This window comes from Idiotropiscis lumnitzeri, chromosome 18 (genome assembly GCF_059441095.1).
Source record: "Idiotropiscis lumnitzeri isolate Australia: NSW breed Sydney's pygmy pipehorse chromosome 18, RoL_Ilum_1.0, whole genome shotgun sequence".
In the NCBI taxonomy this organism is placed as follows: Eukaryota; Metazoa; Chordata; class Actinopteri; order Syngnathiformes; family Syngnathidae; genus Idiotropiscis; species Idiotropiscis lumnitzeri.
Genome location: NC_142408.1, coordinates 1,386,144 through 1,414,099, shown reverse-complemented (window position 1 = coordinate 1,414,099; position 27,956 = coordinate 1,386,144). Strand labels below are relative to the sequence as shown.

Here is a 27,956-nt window from a genome sequence, read left to right as displayed (position 1 = left end):
GGCCAGAGATGTAATCAAAGCTTTTTGAAAAATAATTTATTGGTCTATGTACAAGCAAAAAAGTAGAAACATGAGTAGAAAAGCAAAGAAAAATATACAAGGGAGCTTGCGTTCACAGCACTTGGCATGTCTGCTGTGTAGTATTAGTCGTAGTATACGTGCAATATTTAGTACTGTACACTGTTAGGGTTCGAGTACCTCAATGAGACATGTACGACCACTTTATTAGGTACACCCACACGTTGGGTTTATTATTCAGACTGCGGCGAATGTCAGTTTCCAATATTTTGAAAATTCATGAATGTTTTTCTTTCTATAGCGCTTGCCTGAATCGAGGGCGCTGTGTACGCTCTGGCTTGGTCGCCAGTCAAGCAGAGAATAGGAATTCACCCCTGGACAATTTAGTGTGAGGCCACCGTGCTGCCTTGTTTTGGAAATGAGTGGGTCTAAATATTAGAAACAGCTCTTAGTTTGTATTGACGCTATTCGGTGGTGCAGGTGTCCCTCGTGTTGTGTCCGGGGCGGTCTCAGCATCTCAAGGCGTTAAAAAGAAGGCCTCGGTACAAAAACACACACACAAGGAAAATGTCTTTGGTTCGTCAAGTCAGCGAGTTCTTCTTTTTCAAGTAAATTGTCGACATGATGACGGCACTGCTCCAACGCAATTAAACACTAATTGTTCACTTAACATTTGGTCAACAATGTGAAGCAAAACACATAAAGCCGAGTAACATTTGGATACATTGCACAAGATAATACTGACACTCGTATACCACCTGGTTGAACATTAAAAAAAAAAAAAAAGTGGGAAATAAAAACAAGGATTCAGAAATGATGATACTATCACAATTACAATAAATAATTCTCATAAATGTTGACCAATACCATGAAATTAACTCCATGCACAATACAATGTGGTAAAAACAATTAAAGAGTGTCCAGCAGTCTGTCCAGATGCAGTGTGGAAAATGCCAATGAGAACGGATCCTTTGTTTTCCTGTAAAAATGTTACTTTTTCTTTGAATATATTTATATCTCTATATATTTATATACGAGTAAGAATCCATACATCACCATTTGGTCGTGTAGAAAAATAACATCCGTGAAAAAATAATGTTTAAAACCGTTATGAGGTATGAAAGTATGAAACGTCATTTGTTTTGTTGTTTGTGGGGGTTATTTACACCGACGGTACTTGGAAAGGAATTCACTCCCGGTCGTAAATGAGTTTGCGCCCTTTCGGAGAAGAATTCACTCCCTACGTCGGAAAATGAATTAGCTTCCTTTGCCTCCGTTTGCAAAGAAAAGTTGATAATACCGAGTGGAGAAAGAAGCTCAAAAGGGTTCAGGACAAGGTGCAGTCGTAGGCACCCTCCTCGTCCGCCCGCTCCTCCATCTGATCGGGGGCCCGGTCCTCAGGGACCGGGTTAGACTCCAGAGAGGGGAGCGTCAGTAATCCCAGGGGGGCGGCGGCCACACACCTGCCGCCGCCGTCCTCGGGCCGGGTCAAGGCCACGCCCCCGGGGCCCTCACCGGCGCTGAGCTTGGCACTCTGGCAGGCGGAAGGCTGGAAGGCCTCCGGCTGCACCTGCTCAGTTGCTGCGGACGCCATCAGCTGCTGGAGGTGAGGCTGGATCACGCTCAGGAACGATTTGTAGCCCAGGCTGCAGGGAAATCACAAAACACTCTGATTTTGGATTCTTTATGGCCAAGAAAGACAAAAAAATATATTTTTTCATCGCCTTGCTAAAGGGAAGAAAAAATATGCAAATGTGGCAGGAATAATTTGAAAGAAAATTAATTTTTTGCAGATTTTTTTGAAAACAGAAAGAAAAATACTATAGTTTTTCTTGGACATTTTTTTTTAATATCCGAAATGACAAATTAACTTTTTTTTAATAAACCAATAATTGAGAGCTTTTAGAGGACATTAAAAAATCTTGTCATTCTTTGACCAATCCCCACATAGAAAAAAAATCCTTTTTTTTTTTTTTGTTGTTCTTTTTGGAAAAAATAAAATATGGCCAACCTGAGCAACAGACGTCCTTCATGGAATGGATTAGCCACTATGTGTTTTTTTTCTTGGGCCAATAAAAACCATGTGTCAGCGACATGCATTATTACATCATCGACTCCATGTCACAAAGAATTATTTCGCTACTTGGCCTCTCTTTCAAGGCCATGCCACACAAACTAGTTTTCAGGCACACACTCGGATGAGAAGTTTTAGGATACGAGGCGTGAAAAATTAGTCTGGCCTCATTTATCAATCGTGCGGCGAAAAGGTTTGAAATTTCTTCTGAAATTTAGAATGTGTGCAAGTACAAGGAAAAAAAAGTGCATTACCCTTGTAGTAATTACAATTCGGACTCGACGAATGAAATTCTGATGGTAAAAAGATCCCTCACCAGTCAGTGGAGGTCCAGGCGTCCACAGCGATGAGTCCGTTCCGTACACTCTGCACGGTTTCTACGGGAACTTCGGGACTGGCCAGGAATCCGATGGCCTGCTTGATGACGTTGGCGTCGCGCAGGATTAAGCCAATGATGACGCACCACTCCAGGCAGCCCGCCTCCATGAAGACGTGCAGCAGGTACCTGAAAGGCCGTCGTTTTTAGAGCCTTCTTCAACGGGTCGGGGGGGCGGGGCGTGGCGGCCGTCTGGCCTTACCTGAGCTGCACCTGCGACTTGTGCGGCCCTTTGTTGGCCAGCTCCATGGAGATGTGCTCCAACTCGGCCTGGCTCAAACTCAGCGTGGACGAGTTCTCGTCCACCATGGTCCAATCGCCGTCCACCACCGAGCTGCTCTCCGTCAGGTCGGTGGCCGAGCCGATGCTGTACTCCTCCACTGAGGGGGGAGGAAAAAAATGTCAAATATGGCCGTTTGTTCAAACTGTGAGTAATTTTCACTTTTTTTTTTTCTTGTTTATAATTGCCAAAAACATTTTGGGAAACTATCATGACATTATCAAAGTGTTAGCTTTTGTAAACCATCCCAGACTACATTTCTTACTTTGATCGCCAAGGATGGATTGCATAATCTGCTGCTTTTTAAAAATGAAGCGCCATTCAGATTTTTAGAGTTTGGTAAAAATGTTATTTTAAAAAACAAAAAACACACACTGGAGATTTTTTTTACTTTATAATCACCCTTAACCCTAATTGGGAGGATTCGATTTTGAAATCTCGTTTTTGTTGTTTGTTGATTGCTTGCATTCGGAGCAGATTTAAACCTTTGTTGGTGAGCAGCGACAGGAAGGCGTCGTGCGTCTGCGGCGAGTGTCGGTTGGACGCGACAGAAGAGGCGGCGTCCATGTCTTTGCTCCTCCGACTGAGGCCGTCCATCCAGGTGTGGTTGGCGGCAGGCGCGGGAGGGGGCGCCGTGTCCATGTCACTGTTCAGTAGGCTGTCGGCCGACCGGGACTTGAGGAGCCGCGTGCTCAGCACTGAAAAACACACACAAGGAATGACCAATTTTCATTCCAATTCCTGCAATTCCAATTGTGCTGTGCTGATATCGCATCCAAAGCAGAGCAACAACACCACCTGCAGAGTTATTTTAGTAGTTACAGTAGTTTAAAAACCAAATTAAACGATGAGCTCACTAATCTACCCTTTGAAATATCGACTTGGATCCCAGATGACAAATCTAAATATCCGCTGCAGTAAATCTCACCAGGGCGACACCGTCCATTCTTCAGCGGCGAGCTGAGGTTGGCCACGGGAATGACCGGGAACGGCCACAGGAAGTCCTTATGGAGTCTCTTGAGGGCCACGACGTAATCGTCCACACGGGCAACGCGGTTCCGCTCGCGGCACAGCCAGCCGATAAGCTCGAAACCCAGCTGGGCCGAGAAGCACCCCAGGTCGCGGAGGCGCACCTGCTCCAGAAGGCGGCGGGCGTGGCGCCACAGCATCATGTCGATGTACATGTTCTCGGCGCACTCGCCATCCCGTCTGACAGGAAGCATTTTTAAATAATGGTTTCAAAGTGTTCATTGTGTGTACATTTAATGACAGCGGTTCTTCAGATTGTTGTGTGGTGCATTCCTACCCTTTACTGGAGGGTCCAGCAGGCATGCTGAAGGTCTTCTGTAAGTTGAACTTGCCCGTGGACACCGAATCGGCCGACTGGGACAAACTGATACTCCGATTTCGGAAGAACTCAAAGCCGCCGGTTGAGCTGGGCTCCTGGAAAAACGAAGAACATGGTGGTGTGGTTCAGTTTAGCTTTTTGTTTTGTTTCAAATACTACATATACAAAAAAAAACAAAAAAAAAACTAAAACTAATACTGAAAATAAAACTTCAGCATTTCCCCACCCAAAAAGACAAAAAACAACTATCAAATCCGCTCCAAAAACAAATGAAAATTAACTGAATTTAAAAAAAAAAAAAAAGTCCAAACAAATTCAACACTACCTATAATGAAAAATGTAAAACTAGAATAATCTTGAGATGGACTTGATTAAATCAGCTATTGCTGCTTTTGTCACAGGTAGCGTTCATACTTGTGTGGTGGGCGTTGGGGGCGGCGTCTCCACCTCCCCGGAGCCAATGGCTTTCAGGAAACGGATCATGTGACGGCAGAGGTCCCACTTGCCCTGCTCCAGCGCCGTGTTGAAGAGCAAGGTGGCATGCTGTCTGCTCACGGCCGGAACCTCCATGTTCTTCAAAGGCAAGCAAGACCAGTGAGGAGGGATGGGAAATTAATCCGGTTCAGGACAACTTGCTCATGTTTAGGCACCGTACATAAATAAAAGATGAAGAACACAAAATATTTAAAAAAAAAAAAGCAAAACATTGTCATCAATTTATTCATTGACAAGCCAAAGAGGAAAAAATGCTAAATATCATGAAGACTTTTGTGAAAAAAAAATTTCATTTTTACATTTGTGACTCATTTCAACTCCTACCTGCAGTATGATCAAGTAAGACGCGGCCGTGTCCAGGTCTTGAGCCATGAGGCACTCTTCGAAAAGATCCTTCGGGTTCCCCACGGCGGCAAACAGGTAGTTCCACAGGGCGTACTCCGTCTTGCGGGCGCAGTGCACGATGGTCTGCAGGAAGAGCGGGAACTCCGTGATGAATTTGGCCACGGTGGGCAGCAGCGGGTCGGGGATGGGCTCCCGCGACGTGGCTTCCTCCTCTAGCACCACGTGCACCATCAGCTCCATGACGTGAGGGAAGTACGGCAGGGAGGCGCACGACTGAGCCAGCATCAACGCCTGTGGGGTGGAAACATAGCCCTTGAAGTGAAATGTCTTTGCTTCGCTTGCTTATTCCTAATTGCTCTTAGTAATAATTGAGCAATACTCGATTGTTTTTGTAGGATACTAAAACATTCAATAGTTTCAGCCACAGATGATGATTTAAAAACTTGCAATTGATGGATCAAACAATGCTTTATCGAGGACTACAAAAAGATTAGGAATATGTGCAGCTGTTACTGCTGAATGTTCTTTGTTATTTCGGAGCAGTTTTTCGTTCCGGGCCTCAGCCTGCATCGCCGTCACGTATGTGCAAGAAAGCTTTGTTCAAATTGTTTTCTTTTCTCCACATACCTGCTCGCCGAGGTTGCGAACCAGCAGCTGCCTGAGGATGTGGTGCAGGTAGATCTGCGAAGTCCTCTCCACCGTGCAAAAAGGAAACAGCGCCTCCAGCGGCTCGGAGGACCCCTGCAGCCCGTCGTACAGCACCGTCTCATTGGTGGCCCCCAGCACGAGCGCGTCCTCGAACAGCACGGCCAGCGGGTAGATGTTGATGTGGAAGGGAAGCATGATGCGTCGCGAGAGGAAGGAGTGGGGCTTGCGGTGGTCCCGCGGGAACAGCGGCATCCACACCTTCATGCCCGCTTCGCCGCAGGAGAGCCACAAGGCCTCCAGCAGGTGGCGCTTCTTCCTGTCCGAGCGACAGGCGGTCCACACGTTCTCCACGCACTGGGCCAGCACCACGGGTGGGCAGAACGGGAGCTACGCCGGGGAGACAAAACGCAATCAGAAATCTCTTTTGAATAACACTGATTAACATCCAATTTAAACAAAAATGACATCAGATTTATTCAAACAAAATAGATTCAATTAAAATGCAAGATGCGCAAGTCATCAGAATAAATTAGAATGGGATAGAAAATGTCATTTCTTTCAGTAGCTCAAGTGAAACGAAGAGGAAAGGCCATTCTCATCTTTCTTATCTCGCAAAAGCGTGAAAATGCGAACATTCGGCTCCGTTGTGGGAATGTGTGAACTCTGCTGAAGCCAACAAAGTTCTCACCAGCTTCTTGTTGCTGGCGGGTGTCTCCTTCTCTCGTACCTGCGGCCCGGAACGGTCCCTCTGGAGCATGATCAGCTGGCCGGCCAGATTCAACATGATGCTCTCTGCCATGCAGGCCTGAGAGGACCAACGCAGCAAAACATAACGACAGGACTGCACTTCACTGTGTGTGTGTGTGTGTGTTGAGACGGTCACCTGCTGCGGGGCTTTCAGCGTGATGCCCGTCTCAGTGCGCACCGAGGTGAGCGTGACGGAGACCACCAGGGCAGGGTGAGGGATGTAGCGGGACATAGACACTTCCTGCAGCAGCTGCACACTGACTGACGGCTTTGGACTGAAACATATCATGTCGTCCTAATTAGCATACAGGTGCATCTCGGTAAATTATTACAAAGTAAAAATCATTTCAGTAGAGTAAAGCACTGCAATTTAATAACTCCTGAAGGTGCACTGGTGTGCGGACAAGAGTGTGATACATGAATCTGTGTGACGGACTGGCAGAACAATTTAACGCGCTTCCACTAGATGGCAGACTTTCAAATTAACGTGTTACCACTAGTTTTGTGTTTAACTAGACCGGCTCACATTGGTGAGTAAATCTTTTTTTTTGTGTGTGTTTGTCAGTGTGCTGTGCGATTCCGCTGCTATAAAATATGTGCCTTGGCTCGATAAAGCTTGTAAAAACCTGGCATAAGTGACGATGTATCCTACCTGTCGCTCCTTCTCTCGATGCTGTAGAGGCAGATGGAGCAGTCGACTCTGAACAGGATGACCATGTCCCGGAAAACGTTGAGCAGCAGCGTGTCAGAGTGCAATTTGGTGACTGACGCAAAGGCGTTGTCCAGGTTTGATGACCGTTGATACAACCTCAGCTGCAACGGGAGATACGTTACATACTTGAACATCGTCTCCAAATGATTTTCATCCGGACGCTTGATGCTGATGTCTGACCTGCTCTTGCTGGTCAGTAAAATTGTAACACGCCACCACCACAAAGTCGTTCCACCAAGCAAGACCGCCTGTCACTGTCATGTTCTGCTCCTGCATGGAACCAACCCACACAAAAATGTGATGACGGCTGTGAATCGCGCTCATTCGCTTGCAATGGAAATCGACAGGCACTCGCCTCAACATTTACACCAGGAATGAGATGACATGAATTCCAATGTGCAGATGGTACCTTGATTTACAAATGTAATTGGCTAAATAGCAGAAAATGTAAATAAATAAGCTGCTTGAATGATGTAATTACTGAAACGCAAAGGTATTAAATTGCTTGACTGTTTCTGTTAGCCGAAATCCTGCTGCTGATTTCTTTTTCCAGCCACACATACCTGAGTAATGTTTCCAAACAGTTTCCATTTCCTGCTATACAAGGAATAGTGTGCAAAGCCTCGCCTTCCTGCTACAGCCAAGCACTGCCCTGCCGTGTCTATGGCTGCAAACTGCACACAAATATACAAGACGACAGTGAAAATACAGGACAATTGAAAGGGTAATTTATTTATTTTTTTTGCGTACGCACTGATGGCATCTCCAACACTTACCCGTATAGGCCAGTTGCTCTCAAGGTATGTGCTATGAATCTGGAGGAAAAGAGAATAGATCAGGGCTGTCAATCTTTAGCAGAGTCTGAAATGAGTTGAAGTTTGAAAATCCGGAACGGATGATGATGATGACAGTGCAACCCGACCTGGACCACGTGCCAGTGCTTGTGTCCCAGTAAAGTGCTGAGTCCCTGAGATAGGGGGGAGTTGAGGTGGTGGTGGTGCGGGGGGCTGTCGTCGTGAGGGTTCAAGCGTGTGTGCTGCTGCTGCTGCTGCTGCTGCTGCTGCGTGTCAGAGCTGCTGTGGGCCTGCGCCGGGTCGCCGCACGTCAGATAGAGGCGGTCCTCGCCGTGCAGCAGCACCTGTTCCTGGTTACTCTGATAAGCAACAACATCTTTAGTGCTGTCAAGACACGACTTGGAGACGAGAGATTGACTGACTGATCGCTAGCAAGACGTTGATTTCGACATGGATTTACGATATCAACCCTAAGGTCACAAACTCAGATCTTTTGCCACTCGCCTCTTTGGTGTTGTGACTGGAGATAGAACGCACTACGCATTTTGTGCTGGTCTTTCAACTCACCGTGCAGGGGTTGACGGTGAGGGAGCTCTTGATGAAGTGGAACTGCAAGATGCCGCCGGCCTGCGGGGACGACTGTAGAGATGCGGTCATCTTATCCTCCTCTGCCATCTCAACATTTTGCTGCTCCTCCTGTGTCCTCCTCTTCGGCTGCTTGGTGGGTAGCACCCACAGGTGGTAGCCCTCTGCTCCCCAGCTCTGCAACACATTTAATCCGTCAAAAAAAAAAAAAAAAGACAGCGAATAAAAAATTTCAAGAGCACAAACCATGGAGCTGATTTTCAGGGGATCCTTCTTGGTGCCGTCAGATCGATACCTGTGCAAGGGGACAGAAAAGTACACATTTGGGATTTTGTTTTTGTTTTGTTTGCGGCGATGTGCGTCCACCCACGCAAAGTCTTCTCCCAGCGTGCAGATGAGCTGCGCGCCAAAGACGCTCCACAGCGATAGGCCGCCACACTCCCACGTCACCATGGCGACGCTGTAGTCAGGCGACCAGCAGATGAGCTTTACTGGACCAGTCTTGTTGTAGATATCTGGACATAGAGTGTGTGAGTGTGAGTGGTAAATTAAAAAAAAATACAAATCAAATCATATTTTTAAAATAGTTAAAGCATCTCTTTTACAAAATAAATAAAATGGAATTCTACATTAAAAAAGGTTAAATTGTCAATCTTGAGCTGCATGTAATGATTTTACCACTAGGGGGAGTTGTGACATCTCTCTTTTTTTTTTTTGTTTAATGGGCTTTCAAAAAGTAACCACATGTGATACCTGGGTAGTGTTTTGGGGTCAGCTCCAGTTTATGCGAGAGCTGCATAGATCCAGTTGTAGTGTCGATCATGTAAACCAGCACTGAGCCGCTGGAAAAGAGTAGAACAAGAGAATTGGTAAACATCTGCATTTATCGAGATGGGCAAAGTGTAGCCTTTCTTTTACAGCCAATTAAACATGACCAAGTGTCCTGCAATATTTGTTGCATTACTTTAAAAATTGTTAATAAAAAAGTCAAGAAAATGAAAAAAAAAAAAAATCAAGAAACGTATGTATTCATTCTTCTTTATTTTTGTATCTATTTATCTGGTTAAATAATAGCTGAGCCTACACAAAGAGAAGTGGGTGACGTACAGTGCTACCGACATGTTTCTGACAAGCACACACTAGGCAGCCTGGGCAAACATGGGCTGACACATTCTCACACCGGACGCTCAACAATCGTCCTCTGTGGCGTGCAAGCAAACGCGCGAATGTTTCTCGAGTCAATGCAGCGCTGCGGCGCACACGCATGCACATTCACTGAAACACAATGTGACACACGCGCTCGCAGTCACTCACAAACGCATACTCGCACCTGACAGGGCCTCCTACCTGGCGCAGCCAAATGCCATCAGTCTGTACTTGTTGTTGACGGCCACGCAGGTGCCGTCGCTCACATCTGCCGCCCACACGCCCTGAAGCTGCTGGACACATCGGAAACGTTTATTCAAGACAGCGTACTAGTTGACTTGGGCCTTTCATTCCTTTGCAAGAGTGCCTCCTAATCTTAATTGAGCCAACGCTCATATTTGATATGTCCACACATCTCGAGGCAGACAAAAATCTCACCACAAGTTGATTTTGTACCCGCTTGCAGAATCGTATTTAATTGTTCTAGCCGTCACTACATAATGCAGGCAGAGAGAGATAACCAAAATACATTATTTGTAAAGAAAATGTCGAATTTTCTGACAATAAAGTGTGATCATTTCTCATGCACAATCGCGACAAGCATTCAAATAAAGGCATCGCTTGAAAGTGGTCGACAAGCAAACATGAGTTGGTGTCCGGCTAGAAATCTTCAAGTATGAGGATTTTGCTCCAGCAAAATCCTGTTTTGAGCGAGAACACGTGCATACAAATCAGAATGCATTCTTACGTCCGCAGTGATGGTGCTGCTGAGCGGCGTGATGAAGCCCAGACGGCCGTCGCTGAGGACCACAGCGAAGCCGTCCAGTGTCTCGCAGTACTCCACGCAGCGGATATGAACACCTTCCAGGTCCAGAGACGGCCCACCTATACACACACACACACACACACAGGTGCAGTTTTGTGTTGTGCCCGGGAGTCTACAAGCGGAGCCGAGCTGGCTGCGTTCTGTGCGATTTTGTCGCACCTCGAGCAGACTGCAGGTCGAGCGAGAAGGGGACGGTGGTGAGGCAGATGGCCTTGCGGCCGTTGCCGCCCAGGCCGTCCCAGTGCAGCACGTGGAAGTAGCCGTCTGCTGTACACACCAGAAGATCCTCCTGGAGGGAGTGGAGACTAGCAGGAGGACAAAAGACAAACCATTGGATCAGATGAATGATTAGTTATACCCTTTTTTTTTTTTTTAATTAGTACCATTTTCATAAATGTAACGTGCGTCTTATAAACCAGCACACACACAACTGTCCCTTCTACATTTTTCTTTTTTTTTTTACCTTTAAAATATTTTTTGCAACGTTGCCTTGTATGCTTTTATATTTATTTTTTTGATTGACATCTCTTTTCGTAATTCTGTAATAACGCTGACATTTTGGTCCTAACTCTGGTTGGTGTCACACGACTTTGGCAGCACAAAAAGGCCCCTGTGTGCACGTGTAAAGCGGGTCATTGTCTTCTCAACACGATTACAACAACGACGCATCAGCATGAAGAGAACTGTGTGGGGGAGGGATTTTTTTTTCTTCTTGCTAGTTTCAGCAAAAATAATCCAAATAAAAAAACATCACACCCACTCAATGCCCGCACAAGCAAGCTGCCCCGGTGAAGCGCTAAAAGAGCGCTTGTCAGTGCCACGACGGCTGTCAAATGAATACAGCGAAGGAGAGGCCGGTGATGAACGTGCAATGAACAAAAAGACCTTGAGGAGGGATGAAGTGACAGCTCTAGTCCGTCAACAAACATGGAGGATGCTTGGTCGGCAGAAGAAAAAGTGAGCTGGAGAAAACACTGACAATAAAATCGGTTTCTTATGGATTTTAACGACGGAATTGACAATATTTATCTTACGTAAAACAGCAAAAGCGCAAGTCAGAATAACTGAAAAAAAAAACACACACAAGCCGCTTTGTTCTCTCGTGTATCTGCCAGAACAGATGCTCCTGTTTTTAATCAGCAACCCCGCCGGTGCTGGCGCAAACTTAACTACAGATTGTGGTCTTTCCTCTTAATGCCTCCACCACACAACATAGTGGCTAGTTTACGATAAGTAGTAAGCCATTAAACGACTACACTGAAATTACACGCCCAGTTAAGATCCAAATGACTCCAAAGCTCCACCCAATTTTTTTTTCTTTGTCACATGCATTCAAGTTCTGTTGAGACCTTAAAAAGTCGTATATGCATGACGGGACAAATCGTAATCGAGAGGCGAGTGAGGAGAGCAAGAACGTGATTCACTGCAGCGTCCAGGGTAAGCAAGACGACGCACTCACCGACGCCTCGATGAGACGAGTGCTAAAAATGACAAGGTCAAGCAGCCTACCTGGTGATGGGGGCCTCGAGATCGACAGGCTTCTTGATCTCCAGCGACAAAGCGGGGGCGCATTGCTCCTCTTTGTAACCTGGGGTCACCTTCACACGGGGGCTGCCCCTGAACATACACAGACAAACGCGCCACTCGTGTAAAAATAAACAAAATAACGAAAAGGTGCGACTCATGCCTGGACTTGTTCACATCTGCTGGTATGCCATGTAGGAATGTAAACCCACCACCCAAAGAGAAGACAAACAGGAATATTTTGGGATACTAGCCTTGCATATTAATAGGAGTGCTTACTTTGGGTAGAGTGGTTCGTAGAGGTACTTGTCATCCCCACCACCCAAGACAGAGAACAAGAGAATGTAGCCTTTGGCAGTCTGAAAAAAAGAGAGAAACAAGTTGAGTCAATGAAGTAGACTCAAGCTCTTTCATCCCTGCGCATTGAACACTATTCTTGAATCCTCGATCTTTTTGTCAAGTAGAAAAAAAAAATAACCAAGTAAATAGGTTAAATTCCCATTCCAAACTAGACAAGGTTTGCCTTGACATTACAAGACAGTGATCAGCCTTGCTTTCGAGTGATTGATCTGAAACATAAATGATTGAGTCAAAGTACCAATTTCAAGTCCATTTTGAATCCCGATTTGGAGCAATTTCACATTCAAATTGCTCCCTGTGTCTTCTACAAATAACTGATAACACCGCCAGTGGCACAACACACGAAGCTTGTTGACTATATGCACAAGAGGACCCACGTTCAGCCTTGCATACTGCTTTGAAAACAGACTATGTCAAAACAACCTTTAAAATGATTCGTTTCACTTTCGAAAGAATGCCAGTGGCAACAAAATGACTTTACGGTGAACTGTCAGCTGTTCAAACACAAGTTCACAGCTTAATGGATCCGAGATGAACCTGTTCTGAGATAAGCCTGACGGACGGCAATATTTCACCGCCTAACAATGATCATCGCCTGCATTATTAAAATAGACTAATGAATCACCAAAGACAAACCAATCGCACGTCTCCCGCCTCCATTTTAACCTTCAGGAAACATTAATAGGCGGTAACACGAGGCGGCTGCAATTAGCTTGAACAAAGACGTCTCAAGCAAGCTACAGAGCTGACGAAGTATCTGTAAAGCAAATGTAAGCCGTTCTAATACAGCGCCAGCAGTTACTTGAGCAAATAAGGTCAACCGAGGTCCCCTATTTAATTATGTGCCAAAGGCTAAAGCGTGAGCTGGCACCCACATCACTCACTAGGCCACGCTCTGCTTTTGAAAAGCCATAAAACGAGAGGATTGCAACCCCAAGTGGACATAAATAATGCACGTTATTGTGTATAACAACGAAAAATCATTTTGAACGATTTGGTTGAAAAATATTCAAAAGCTGTAGCTCCAAATGTGAACGTACTGAATGGTTAAGGGTACCCCAAGGGAACGGCGCCAAAATATGGTACGGTTTAAACAGGATCAGTCATTTGCCGTACTTTTCAAAGTATTCAAATGTGTAGCCATTGAACTGAACCACACGATACTGCTCAGTGGAAACGTGGCTCTAAAACCGCAAATTCTAATAAATGGGGGATTTTTTTTTCACTACATGAGAGCGGTGAGCTCTGGGGCTTGTGGGGCTGTATAGCTTTTTGTTTGCCTCAGGAATGTTCCAATGCGGCAACAGAAATGCTGGTAGGGGACACAAACAGTACAGACGAGATAAAAACCAGGAGCAGAGAGAGAGCGAGGGTAAAATCAAGCGTGCAATACTAAGCTGGATCAGGAGGAGCACAGCCTTGGCCTGACACGTGACCAAGACCTCAACGGAGGTCTGCAAAAACAATCACGACTGCTGAGCTCCAAAGCAAATAACGGAACTTTGCAGTCTCACAGGCTCCTGTCTTAACGGGATCGCAGCAGCAAAAGCTAAGCAGTTGAAAGCACACGTCACACACCCAACGTCCATTTGGAAAGAAGCCTCTCGGGGCTGAGTCGAGGCTTGAGGAGTCGATTGTGTTTTTGTCACCCGATTACGTCAAGCGCAGCAAGTGGTTTGGTGGCTTTTCCATCGATTGTACAAAAGCAGCGTTGTAAGCGTCCTGGCCGTCATAAAACATTTGTGGCGCTTGCTAACAGCGCGGTGGGGTTGACATGCATGCACCCAAGCGTCCAAAAAACAAGTTCCCCTTTCTTATTAGAGGAAACATTGCTTTGGAACCGCTGACCTTGACCAAAATTCGTGGGCTTCTTTCATGCATGTGAACTTCAGTAAACAACGGACACTTTGAAAAAACATCTTGGTGTTTTTTTTGTTTTTCTGCTTGAGGCAAAAGACAGCTGGTGGCAGAACCTCTCAAAACAGCCTCTTTGGGGTGGGGACGTTCTCTAAAATGCAGTCAGTAATCTCCATGGGGAGGGGTGGGGGTACTACTTCAAAGAAGAAAGGTTCTTGGCGAGACCCCTTTCCCAGACAGCTGCTGCACTTCAAAAGCGTGTCAATTTCAGGAGGTGAGAAACTTAAGTGCAGAATGAAAATTGGGGTCGGGGACAACTTGGGGAATCCAAGAGAATTTTAGTTGTGTTTGCCGCATAAAGTAGGGATGTCCAAGCTTTTTCCACTGTGGACCATTTGCAGAAAAATGGAAAAAGGTGAGGGCCACTTCACCTTGAATTTATGAAAATGGCGGTGGAGGACAATATAATTCAGTCATGCACATGCTGTGACTTAATAAGCTTCGGGAATACGGGTCATTTTTTTGCAGAGGATAAAAAATAGATGCATTCAAGTATTGTGGGATTGTCTCTCTACTACATGTGTTGCGCCACCGTTTGTGTTCAAATTTCCATTGCTTAAAAGGTTTCAACATGGTAACGATCGGTGCTTACGCGGCGTTTGCCATCATGTGTTAGCATCATGCTAATGGAGCATTCTTGAGGCAAAGTCGCTTGGTTGTTTTAAAAACGGAACATGCAAATCTCTGTTTTATTTTTAGTGTGACAGTAAACCTCAACTGCGAGAGGCACTGCTGCCTGTTGTCAAGTGCGTTGAGTTGAATTAACTGACACAAAACAGCACTTGTATCTCAAATTTTTGCTCGCTAGTCCAACCCCCCCCAAAAAAATTTGCCCGGTTCCGTTGTCGCTCAAGGCACCACTGAATTTGCATATCTGCTCACAGGTTTGCAGAATTTTGTCTGAAAGCAGATATTTGGGCAACGAGCCACAATTGAGAGCTGTTATGCATAATGAATCACCTCTTCAAACATCCTCCTGCATTTAAACATGCAGTTGTACTCAAGCAGGAAGTGGTTGCAATCGTCAACTGAGGACCCATCAAAGCACACACGAGGGAGTCTGGCAGCGCTTTGAAAAAGATGTCAAATGAAGTCAGGGATGCCAGGAAACCGCTCTGACTCCAGTGTGATAACGCAAGCGCCATTCAAAAAAATGTCACCTTAAAGTACTTAAGGGAGACTTTACAACAATGTTGCAATTAACAAGGTCACATTAAGTGGTGACCAGCATAAACGCAAACAAAAGAAAAAGGGGACAAGGCTGCCACTCCGCAAGTTGGGGTCTTGTAAGTAGCATAGCGGCAAAAGGTCAAGTCAGCAAAAAAAAGTGAATACACGTCGAGCCCACTTCTGCATGTTTGAACAGGCCCAAGAGGACGATGCGCAGAAACACGGACGTTCAAAGTCAAAGCCTTCAGTTACTGTACGGGAAGCCTTCCGATTGAGTGACCGACCGAAAGAGCGGATATACCGCAAAATACACCCATTGTTGATGTTTACACGCAAGCCAAGTATCTGTCCAAACAACACAACACAAACATTACATCTAACAGCATAAGTACAGAGCATTCCATTTGGTGGAAATAAGCTGCATTAGAGGTGCATAAAGGATTAAATATGGTCTAACATGCTACGTTAGAGGTGGGTCCATCATTCGCATAAGCAAAACGTATGCGCATGTGGGTTGTTTCATGTGTTCCATCTGCACGGCCATATGGGATACGCGTCACTTGAAACGTACATGGAAATAGACGGAAAAAGAAAATCTGATACAGGTTTCAAGTCTGAATTGGGACTTGGAGCGTAAATCCAGCCATCCATTCTTTCTAGGGCTGTCCAAGCTGGACAGTGAGTGCTAATCGTCCATGGAGTCTTGATAGGCTAAAGACTATAATGACGGCCATTAGTGGAATTGGACACAAAGACGGCAGAGAGGGAGATCGGCTTGAGTTACGGGCCCACAAACATGGACTGGACAAAAAAAAAAGGGGGGGGCATAAAGGGAGCAGGAATAAAAGTGCCCAACCATAAAACACCAAGCGACAAACTCATGAAACAAAGACCCTGGGAACCTTTCGAAGATTGTTAAAATCCAAAGCAGAAGGCAAGTGAACCCCCCAAGCCCCTAAAAGTCAAAGGGCAACAGTCAACACACTAGTTGAAAGCCAACAAGCAATAAAAGTTCAGCTGGTGTCTCAGATGGGCTTGAAGAATTTCAAGCACCGGCTCAAACACAATGAATTCTCCGAAACTGCGTTAAAACAAACACATTGACAGACACCTACTGTGCAGACAGCGCCGGTACCTCAATTTACAAGTGACCCAACTCAGGTTTTTCAAGACACAGGCCGTCACTCGGGCGACTTTGAACCAAAGCGTACATTGAAATGAGACTTCTAGACTACGGATACCAATTTCGACACACAATCCAATGAAAAAAAAGTACGTACGGCAGGAAGGGATTTTAGCCTTGCTGCACCGCGTGCACATTTTCTTACGCCAATGTGTAATGTTGTTTATTGCATGCAGTTTGCAACTTTGTCAACCCAGGAACCCACCGGTACACGGGAATCATCTTCTATAATTGCAATAACATGGGCTTCTCTCGTGTGTGAAAACGTAGCAGATTCTCGCTGGCCGAGAGAATCGTGGGTGAAAAAAAAAAAAAAAAAGCTCCGGAGTACCTCACCATGACCGTATAATAACACAGAAGGAACGTTTGGGCCGAAAAACAGGATGTGCAGCCAGAAAAATAAAAGTGCTTAACGTCTGTGTGGTACTGCGTCGTTTCTTGACACCATGCCACATAAACACATCGACCTCTTCCAATGAGTTGGCCGCTCTTGCATAGATGAATAAATATAACATAAATGCGGAATTAGTAAAGGTTTTCGGTGCAGTATTGCATTCGCTTTAAGGTCTGCGCAGGGTGTCGACGGCGAGACAACATCTGGGAAACAGCTGGTAAGGAATAGGAGGAATAAATTGCAGTTTTTCAATGTATTGAAATTAAATAGCAATGGTAATTAGGCTTGGGTCTAATTATTATAAGAATATAATAATCTATCTTGACATAAGCAACCAGTCTGCTTTCATTTTTGGCTAGGGGCCTGTGATGTGAGCTCATAGTGTCCTCGGTGACCCGTGAGTCCCAAAATACAAATAATGTCATTCCAACCTTGAGCCCAGGCGAACGTTTGGGGCAATTTGCGAAGGAATTGCCTCAAGGCGGTCCCCGATACGCCGCGCTCACAATAATGGCCAGTCGAGCGAGCATTCCCTGGTATTTTTAAACTCCAGCCGCTGCTGCACCCTGTTGTTTTTGGCCAGGGCTGAGCTGGAAATGGGCCTGACCTCCTTCCTCAAACACATTCGCAACATCCATTCGTGTGCGTTTCAGCCGACAAGTATGACAAGAAAAAGGGCCGGAAGGGTCAAGAGAGAGACGAAGGGTCGGATGCTCCGGGTGTTGAATTGCCATTCACGTTTTCACAATTGGCAGCCACTTTGGAGAATGCAAACTTGGAATGACAGTGCAGAGGATCTGGAATTTTGTTTTCTATGGCAAGATAACTCAAATCTATCACTAACTATACTAACACAGTTATTAAATAAATATTACAGTAAATATTTGTACAAGCACTCCCTTGAAGTTAGATTTAAAAAAAATCTAAGCAAATCAAATAACAGGAATTGCAGCTGCGGCTGAGGACCGGTTTGTAACCTCAAACTGTTTTGTCTTTGATTGGAACTGAACTTCAGACAGAGGAAAAGAACTACAAGTCCAAATAAGCCAAACTGGACAATAAGCGGTGCCAAAAATGGAAAGACAACAGAACACAAACACCAATCAAATGGGCAATAAATGGTGTGATGAATTATAGGCCCATTAAACACTTGAAATGATGTCTTGGTTTAAAAAAAAAATAAGGAAAAAAACACACGTGGTCTCTGCCCTGCAATTGGCTGGCAACCAGTTCAGGGTGTCCCCCGCCTACTGCCCGAAGACCGCTGGGATAGGCTCCAGCGCCCCCCGCGACCCTCGTGAGGAGAAGCGGTACAGATAATGGATGGATGGATGAACGTGGTCTGTGCTAAACAGAACACTAAAATGCAAACGTCCATGATGGCATTTCACAACACACTGCACATCTAGGCCATACGAATGTGATGATGCATGAAGATGCTGAACGGGAAAACGGATTATTTTACTTGCCATATTTGATTCGTGGGTGGCCAAAACAAGGAAAACCTCAGATACAGATTAGAAATTCAAAACGCAATGACACCATTTTATCATTATTATTTTTTTTTTTTAGACCGAGTACAACTATTTGAAACGTCACCAATACGGAGTACAGATACTTGATAATGCAACTAATTCTTGCAAATGTGATCAAAATGCGTTTAACTTGAATATAATACAGTCGTCCCTCGCCATACTGCATGTTTATCCTGACACATTTCACTGCAATCTAGCCTGGAACACAAGACATTTCAGTTACGTGCCATCTCAGTAAAAAAATGTAACAGGAGTATAGGTAAGAGATGAAATATAACGTGCAGTATCGGCACGTTACAACTAAAAATCTATATTCTTTGTGGGGATAGTACCAGCACATGAGAAATAATGTTGCCTGATTTTCCCTGTGGGTCTTTGTTTTCCTGATTACATCGTCTTCGGCGGAACCACTTCAAAGGGTTAGGTTTTTTTTTTTGGGGGGGGGTAGGTTGGTGGCTGTTTGTTGCCTTGAATTCCATCACTGCATAAGCCGGCCCCATCGTGTGTGCATCTGTGTGAGAAATGTACTCTTCTCTGATCTTTTATGATCGGAGGGGTGAGGCGAATTCTGCTTAGGTAAACGCTAATCACGTCAGCGTAGTGAACGGCGAGGATGACCCAAATGACGGCAACGGCGGTTGGGTGTTGGTGAGTTTTGGATCCATTTACATTCATAAATTCACCAAACAAGCTGGCTAGATCGCTATCCACTCAGCGGGTTGGAAATGTGTCATTTAAACAGGACAACAACTTGCCTTTTTTTGCTATTTATCAGCTCTTGTGGGGACATGTTAATCTGTAAACATTGTGTTTGTGGAATAAGAATTATACACGTTAATTATTCAACTTGAGGACGGCGCCATGTTGACTGAAATCAGAATCAGCTGAAGTGTTTTGTTTACAGCGCATTTGAGTAAGCCTGCTTTGTTAAAAATTAATTGTCAGCATCAAAGGTTAAGTGTGCTGATTCATTTCCCCCCCTTGGAAACTTGTGAAAAGTAGTCCACCAGCTGGCATGAGCCAACCGGGCGCTCGTCGCTCGCGCTAGCAAAGTGTCCGTACTCGCCAGCCAGAAAGTCGTAGGCGAATGAGCGGCTAACGGCTAAAGATTAGCTGCTAACTCAAGTCACATAAACAAACAAACAAAAAAAAAAAACATTTAATAACTACATTTGCAATAACAACAAACTTAAAACATTCAGTCTCCAAGTTACAATTCAGTTAATATTGTTCATAGAAAAAAAGCCCAAACAAAATTGAACATATTTCTTCAACAGACTGGCTTTAGTTATTTCTTTTAAATGTGATGTCTGACTTGGATTCCTCCCCTCTTCTGACTATTGCTATGTGAGCAAGTAGATGTGTATTTTTAAAATAACTACTGAGCAGATTTAAGCGCTCAGCATCAGATAAAGAAAGTATTCACTTATAAAACACAACAGAACGTTTTGACACGTTTGACTTTTGTTCGCCTTGACTTTTGTTCGCCTTTAAGGAGACATTCCTTCACTTTGAATAGGGCAGGATGTAAAGTTCAACCTTCTTCGGCGTATCCACGCGCCAAACCTGCTGTCAGTCAACTGTTTCACTCTGATTAACTTAGTAAGATCGAGGCGACAAGAGCAGTGGACAAACGAGTGACATGGTCGATAAGGAACACGTCACTGACACGTTCACGAAAAGGATCAAAGACATGGTAGCGTACTTTTACAAGCTACTGTTGAGTGTATTGACCAGCTGGCACTGCGCTTTAAAGTTTGATAGTTAATTAGCAGCTCTAATAAAACCCGCTAATGGCAAAGGCCACTTGAGATTGGACAAATGAGCACTGTTGAAAGGCGCTAGACTTCAGACAAAGGCGATCAAGCTTTTACAGGCCCTGCGACGGCGTGTGACAAATTGTAATTCAGTTGAGTCCGCGTATTGCTCGACGACACGTCTTGTTGTAAATTAGATTGTTATGCTGCCATTGTGTAGCCCTGGAATATGTTGTTGTTGGAAACATAGACAATCGGAAGAAGTGAAAATCCAGCAGCAATCCATTTCACAAAAGCGAGAACACCACAGCCAATGGACATAGATCACATGCCACGTCAAAACATGTTGCAGTCGTCACTTACTGCCACGGCGATCATGGAGTCGTCCGGTTTCCATTCGGCCTTCTGGTAGAAACCAAACTGTGCAACTGCCTTGGCAGACTCGATGTAGCTCGCAATCAAAACACTGGGCTAAAGAAAAAGAAAAGAAAAAAAAAAGGCTTTAAAAATAGCGTGCCAGAGCGTACACATGTGTGACTTGGCGGAACTAAAAACATTGGCGTGTTATTACACACACGCGACTACATTAACATTCACACTGAAACATGCAAGGTTCATTGGGAATTATTCACAGCTCTTAATTCGGACTCAGGTGAATGAAAGGTTGGAATGAGAGCGTTCCCGTTGACATGATGTGCTTGTGCTGTAACGTTCTGTTTGTACTGATCCACTTGGAATGTCTGGAGGCTGCCGGTTAGACGCGTTCCACGCATGCGCTAACGTTAAAACCTTGCCATCCACTCCGACCACGTGCGACGTTTACCACGCTCGTGCACAGATGACTGCACACAGTCACTACGATGCGTATTTGTTCCCCCGTGTGAAAGTTGACTTGCCGCCATTCATTAAAGGAAAAGCATTATCTTATTGCGAGGCCGGGCTCTTATTCATCAATTTGATCAATTAATTGGCGGACGTGTCAGGATTATTTCTTTTAGCTGCTTACGCAGATAAGAGCGTGCACGGCTTGCACTAAACACAGAGTCAACATATGGGCCAGCCTTCTTTTTGGTTTGTCAATATTGTCATACCCGCACAATTTGGTTCCAGATGACAGCCAGCAGTGTATTTCCTTGGGCAGCAAAATATCAAGTGACAGACTGGAAGCCGAGGATTCAGCTTGGTTTCCCCGTACAGTGTTGCAGGCACATGATTAAAACTTAATAATGTCAGCGGTATCTGCATACACACGGCTCATTAACATCTCGTCCAACTGCATCACACACCTGCAGCTAAAAATATAGTGGTGCCCCGAGATAGGAGGGACATATTTTATGGTTCGACCAAAATACGAGGTGTCGTTGGACTGAGATATTGCTTTGGCACACTTTACAATAAGCAGCAGTAAGGAAAACTGAACAATTTGTCAAAAAAGATGCGACAAGCTTCCAACACAAGCACCCAATTATTATTTTCAATTTTTTTTTATTTAATTTAATGACATCATTACTTTTTTGGAGCTTATAATATATTTATGGAGTGCTATTTTTTTCCCTCATTAAAAAAAAATTGGGGTTGGGGGGTGAAACGGATTAAAGGCATTTACATTCATTTCAATGGGAAAAGTTCATTTTCGGTCCGGTTGGTTTGAGCATGGGCACGGAATGACTGAAATAAATTTGAAAGCACTGATGAGCGACACTGCAGTAATCCCACGCTACATCGTCGCTTCCCTCGCACCTTGTTACGAACGCGGCTAAGCTACTGGGCGACACGGATTAGTCATAACACCTTGAATGAACGGACTGTGGGCTGAGCCTTGGCTGGCTGGGCTTCAGGACGAAGGGGATTTAAAACAGAAGCCACGTTGCAGGATGACGCCCACTATAAACCAAGGCTGGAAAACAGAATAACGGCAAATTGAGGAATTCATGAGAACAGAATGATCTCGTTAAATGCGAGTGGAAAAGTAGTTCTCAATTTCTGCTGTTTTTTATTTGATTGGTGTTGTTGTGATTAAGGCTGAGAGGTTTTTTTTTTTTTTTTGGGGGGGAGAAACCTTTACTGCAATTAACACTTTATTACAGAGTTTGGGTTGGTTAATGAGGTTACACTAGAGCACATTCAGACTTTTATTTCGGCTTCACAGCAGCTTTGCTGGGAATCATCTACTAATATTTGTAGAACGCCTTTTAGGGTCTGTCAGTTATTTTTGTTTACACTTCAAATGATCTTTAGGCAAAATTAGGGCTGAATAATTCATCGAATTAAAATCTAGTAACGTTGTAGAATGCAATTTTCAAATTGAAAGGCTGCAATGTGGGGGGGGGCTTATACGATTGTAATAAATAAATAATACCCACAAAGTTGCGATATAATTCATTTATATTAATATTAGGGCTGCAAAATATTGGAAAACAGTGTGATATGCGATATAGGGATTTAATATGTATATTTCTGCGACGTTTAACACGTGTCTTTGGTCATTGTGTCAAATAGAATTTTATCTATCAAAAGTACAAGATTCATCGGTACTCTGTATATATTTGAATAGGACGTTCCTTTATGATTGTCACCGTCAGAAAGAATTGAACCACGTTTTAAGTTTTGAGGTTACACTGCGTGATGCAATAATAGAAAACATTCATCAGGTGGACTATGATTATCTAAGGGCTCACTTGTGCAGACAGTTTGTTTAGCGCAGTATGCGTGTAACAAAATACCTACACATGCAAAGCAAGAATACCTTTACGTTTCTCACCAGATTTCATAACACCAAGGGTGATGCAAGCAAATCTAATACATGCATGCTGCTGGCGTGATATGCACGGTGCGGCTCCCTTACCCGACTGAACCAGATGCTGAGCTGGGTCTCGGAAAGCAGGGCGAAGTAGAAACGCTGCGAGCTGGGCTGGATGTGGAAGGGCTCCTCCGCGCTCTTGAGCGGACATAGGAGCCTCCGTGGCCAGCCGGTGAGGAAATACATGACGGCCAACTGGCTCCGGCTTGGGTGGCCCCGGTTTTTTCCTACTCCACCCCGAATGTGTACTTTCTAAACCACTTCACACATATCGGATCAGCAAGTGAAAAAGCAAACGAAACAAATGTCACAAATACAGAAAGTGTTTTTGTTGTCGTTGTGAGTCCATGAATGCCTATAAAAGCAACAATCCAGGGAGTGGATGAAGCTACTCGGCTAGCCCAGGCTAGCGGAGCTTTTTCTAATTTGACGCGATCGATCTCCCGTCGAGGCCGAAAATAAGGGCGGCTGAATCTGGGGCAGGAGCACCTACAACACCGATGATCTCTTCCAGGTGTACTCGAGGGCGATGAACGTCAGCTAGCGCTGTTATATCAATTGCCGTGGAGTCGAGTCCAGTGGTGTTTACTAACCGAGCGGCTTTCCGTTCTCACTCTTCGGTGCCTCCTCACCGACGCCATCTTTTACTCGACGCTGATTGGCTACGGCGACCAAGTGTCATATGTTGTTGTTGCGTGGCGTCATTCAGCAGCGCCGCGTTGAATCGGTTTGACAACACTGACACCCAGTGGTTGTTGTTATTTCTCCAAAACATGTACTTTGGGAAAATGGTGCTTTGACTGAGAACTTTAACTTTTATGTGGCATCCCTTTTTAATTGAATTATTATCAATATTTCTTTTTATTTTCATAGTTTATATTGACCATCTTGGATTTACGATGAATGTTAAAAAAACTGAAGTTCTTCTTTATTACGATAGATGGCGATCTCCGTGAAAATGTCAACTCCACAACGGGAAACAAGAAGAGGGCGAAGAAAAAAATCGTCTGTGCGGCGTAGCATGGCGGCTGACATGAGATTGCCAACCATTAGAAAATTAGTATCTCTTTCCCTTTCCACTGGAGACAGAAGAGATTTGGTCGTGCCCGGCGATGTGATCACATCAGACTCCGGCTTCATGAGGTAGGTTTGTGTCATCGTTCGACGCTGTCCTGCCTTATGAAAATAAATGGTAACCACGTTGTTTTAAAGGTGAAGCTTCACGCAGCCAAAACGCTTTCCATCAGTATTTTTTCAGGTTTCACTTCTCGACTCTTCATCTGCACGAAATCCCCTTAGTTGATCAAAACATTCTAATTTCCATCTTTTTCTGAAAACAAAATTAACACAATTTTAATTTGTCAGGTTCGTTTATTCATCTAATCGTTTTAGAATTAATATACTGTACGTACAATAAAAGGGTCATTAAAGATGAAAATGACATTCCTTTGCAGTAGCCTCCCTGAGAAGAAAATAAATTATTTGTGTTTTAGTTTTGAATAAGGGAATATGGCACGATGTAAAACTGGACATTTTTTTTAATCTGTCAACACATGTGCAACCATTTGTGTTCAAATACCCATTGCTTGTTTACTACCTGTCCAAAGTCAGTACAGCTCACTCACAACCCTAATGATACCTAAGCCGTATAGAAAATGAAACAGATGTGATATACCTCATTGGGAGAGTGGTGCTGTACCCTATTGTTATTTTTCCCCAGGGGCCATGGTACATATGTGGATGAGGAGAAACTGACAGCGTCTGTGGCTGGAGAGGTGGAGCGGGTGGACAAACTTATCTGCGTGAGACCACTCAAGACGAGGTAGGAAGGGTACACATCCATTTTTACCACCATAAAACAAAACTCTTTAAATACCGTCGACGGAAATAGCCGCCCCACAACTAATTTGGAGGGCCGTCGATGTGAGTTGCGTCAACTACACTTTTACGTAAATTGGCTAAAAAAAAGTTTGGTTTGATAATTAAGATGAGAAAGTAAAAAAAAAAAAAAAAAAAAAAAAAGCATATGACTGGATGAATGTCAAAATAATGTGGGATGCTCGTGAACATGGTGGATTTCTGTAAATTAGCCCGCTATAACCAGCATCTGATTGATCAAAGTGTGTGTCACGTTGAATCTACCACAAAGCGTCTCACAAAAGAAAATTTAATTAGGATGATTTAAATTTAGAAGTAGAAGCAATAATGTAATGCACGAACATAAACACAGCCTCATAAATGGCATGATTCACGCGCACACTCGACTAAACACTACTACTACTAAATAATGTGTGCATTTGCATGTGATCTTTAAGAACTGTATTTTATACATTTTTATTTTGGTACAATTTTTACCATAATGTTTGATTTGAATTTTTTTAATATTTTCCGTTAATTAAGGGCAGTGTGTTTGATTTTAGAGGATAACATTATTAAAAATAAGTAAAACCCCTGTCTCATTTTTGATGATGAATTTGGACGCTAAAATTATTTATTGTAAATATTAATTCTTGTGGATTTCTTTTGGTTTGCAGGTTCAACGGTGAGGTTGGTGATGTGGTGGTTGGCAGAATCACAGAGGTATTCTCTCATTTGCCCTACGGCTTCCATCTAATCCTCTGACTATAGTCCTATTTAAATTAGTCATATTTATGCATAGGTACAACAAAAACGGTGGAAGGTAGAGACAAACTCCCGACTGGACTCTGTCCTCTTGTTGTCGTCCGTCAACCTGCCTGGAGGAGAACTGGTAAAAAAAAATCAAATAATAAATAAAGCCACAAATGCTGTTTGACTTGACTGTATTATTGTTTAATTTGCTAATATCAGTTATTGGCCAATATATTGGATATCATTTTCTTTTTTTTAGTTCATAACGTCAGTGCCAACTATCTTATTGGTTGGGCTTTGATTTTATAAGGAATAGCTACGATTGAACAGAAAGAAAATTGTGCTTGCTCACGACCCATACTGTATAAAATGACACGGTGAGCCAGATTCGGCTTTGCTCTTGACACGTGTGCCACAGATGTTTGGTTTTGAATTTCCGTTTTTCCGTTTTCTTCCAGAGGAGAAGATCAGCAGAAGATGAGCTCACGATGAGAGAATATCTCCTCGAGGGCGACCTCATCAGCGTATTTTTTTTTGGCTGATTTCCTCACATTTATTCATCTTATGGTTCTCTTCTAATTTCTCACCTTCGTGTTTTCAGGCTGAGGTTCAGTCGGTCTTCTCAGACGGCGCTTTGTCGCTTCACACTCGTAGCTTAAAGTACGGGAAAGTAAGTGAAACGGCAAAATACTTTTTTTTTTATAGTTGACTGTAAATGTTGCACTGATTGTGTCGTTGATCGCAGCTTGGCCAGGGAGTGCTGGTCCAGCTTTCGCCATCTCTCATCAAGAGACAAAAAACACATTTCCACAACCTCCCATGCGGCGCCTCCATCATCCTGGGTAATAATGGCTTTGTGTGGCTGTATCCCACACCGGGGCAGCAGGAGGAGGAGGCTGGCGGTTTCTACACCAGCCTTGAGGTGAGACATTTAAGGAGGTATTAAAATTTCAAAAGTTTCGGGATGGGTTTCAACTTTAACACATTTTATATAGTTTTCTGTTATGTGTGTGGCTCCTAAAATTGGTTCATTAAAACATGTAAACATGTATTGTAAATATATCGATGTATTTCTAAATAATAGAATATGTACAATTATTATCCATATACACCTTTTACGTTTAAAAAAATATATTAATTCAATTGACTGCTATAGATATCAAATATAATACTTAATAATTTATTAATTCATACATTACACCAATCCTCTATCTGACATCTCAAATGTGGCCCTTGAGCAAATAAGTGTGCCCATCTCTGACTTAAGAGCCTTGTGAATGTGTTTCTACTGTTTTGGTTAAGTTTTTGTTTGTCTCCCCCACCTCTTCATAGCCTGTAAGCTTGTCTGACCGTGAGGTGATTTCGCGGCTGAGGAATTGTCTGCTGGCTTTGGCGGCACACAAGGTCCTTGTGTTCGACACTAGTGTTCTCTACTGCTACGAATCTTCATTGCAACACCAGGTAGGAAGCATAGAGAAGCACAAGGTCTGCCAGAGCCAGTCTGTGTTGTTATTTACAATTTACAAAATAATACAATAAGCAACAGTTTCAGCTGTAAATGCAGAGAATGCCCGTTACAATGTAAGTTTGAACAATCTGGAAAACAATTTTTCTTAAGCGTTACGACCCCAGCTGCTGTTACTTGTGAAAACGGTGCAAGAGTGCGATAAAGGAGCTTTTGAAACCATAAAGCATTTTCATGCATGAAAACATCACTTCATTGTGTATGTGGCTCATGCACACAACAATTAAGACATACAGTGGCTTGCAAAAATATTCAGGCCTCAAACATAAAGATTGAAGATCAATTAGATTTTTTTTCTTGGAAGAATCAACACCAAGAGGGAAACAATTGTGAAGTGGAACGAAATCCAATAAAAATAAGGTGAATATAACGAGGTTCCACTGTATTAGTATGCACATTAAAATTCAAATCTACATCTTGAGTAATAATTCTCATAGGAAGGATACTAATGTAACAGGCAAATAAAGATTTCAGAAAAAAAGAAAAATCTTACATAATGCACAAGTTTGATAGTGCATATGCGTGTGTTCTCTGCAGGTTAAAGACATTCTGAAACCAGAAGTGATGGAGGAGATTGTAATGCTGACACAACAGAAGCTTATTGAACAGGAAGGTTAAATCGAGTCATTTACAGACGACGCTGAGTCACTCGCTGACCAAATCAAGTTTACGAACATATGCCCTTTTTTTGTATGCTCTCTGCTTTTGGAATACCAGCAAGTAAATGTGTTACAATTGTTTTGTTTTTTTTAAATAAAAAAAAATGTATATACGTTGCTTATGATTT

General features: G+C 43.8%; 2 protein-coding genes across 4 annotated transcripts; one reads left to right on the top strand and one right to left on the bottom strand.

Annotated features, from left to right (window-relative positions):
• Window positions 1–21: 21 nt before the first annotated feature.
• On the bottom strand, window positions 22–23,675 carry ric1 (RIC1 homolog, RAB6A GEF complex partner 1). 3 transcript variants are annotated; one of them, XM_088281269.1, is made up of 28 exons: window positions 23,628–23,675; window positions 23,080–23,294; window positions 20,598–20,705; window positions 12,198–12,277; window positions 11,904–12,011; window positions 10,554–10,699; window positions 10,317–10,453; window positions 9,770–9,861; window positions 9,176–9,264; window positions 8,793–8,937; window positions 8,669–8,717; window positions 8,405–8,599; window positions 7,966–8,196; window positions 7,820–7,858; window positions 7,607–7,717; window positions 7,224–7,313; window positions 6,984–7,144; window positions 6,468–6,606; window positions 6,273–6,389; window positions 5,564–5,971; window positions 4,916–5,227; window positions 4,511–4,669; window positions 4,055–4,191; window positions 3,677–3,957; window positions 3,234–3,446; window positions 2,671–2,848; window positions 2,409–2,597; window positions 22–1,664 (listed from the first exon to the last, which is right to left on the bottom strand). In XM_088281269.1, exons 2-28 carry the CDS (start codon window positions 23,218–23,220, stop codon window positions 1,346–1,348), a joined length of 4,374 nt encoding a protein of 1,457 aa, XP_088137395.1. In that variant the 5' UTR covers window positions 23,221–23,294; window positions 23,628–23,675; the 3' UTR covers window positions 22–1,345. The 3 variants fall into 3 exon arrangements, with proteins under 3 accessions (XP_088137395.1, XP_088137394.1, XP_088137397.1); XM_088281268.1 differs by having other exon boundaries at window positions 23,080–23,671; XM_088281271.1 differs by having other exon boundaries at window positions 9,770–9,858; window positions 23,080–23,671.
• A 328-nt stretch (window positions 23,676–24,003) lies between these two features.
• Window positions 24,004–27,953, top strand: exosc2 (exosome component 2). Its single transcript, XM_088281276.1, has 9 exons — window positions 24,004–24,177; window positions 24,755–24,856; window positions 25,569–25,614; window positions 25,694–25,783; window positions 26,103–26,168; window positions 26,246–26,314; window positions 26,390–26,566; window positions 26,977–27,105; window positions 27,707–27,953. The coding sequence occupies exons 1-9, from the start codon at window positions 24,056–24,058 to the stop codon at window positions 27,785–27,787; spliced, it is 882 nt and encodes a 293-aa protein (XP_088137402.1). The 5' UTR covers window positions 24,004–24,055; the 3' UTR covers window positions 27,788–27,953.
• Window positions 27,954–27,956: the final 3 nt, after the last annotated feature.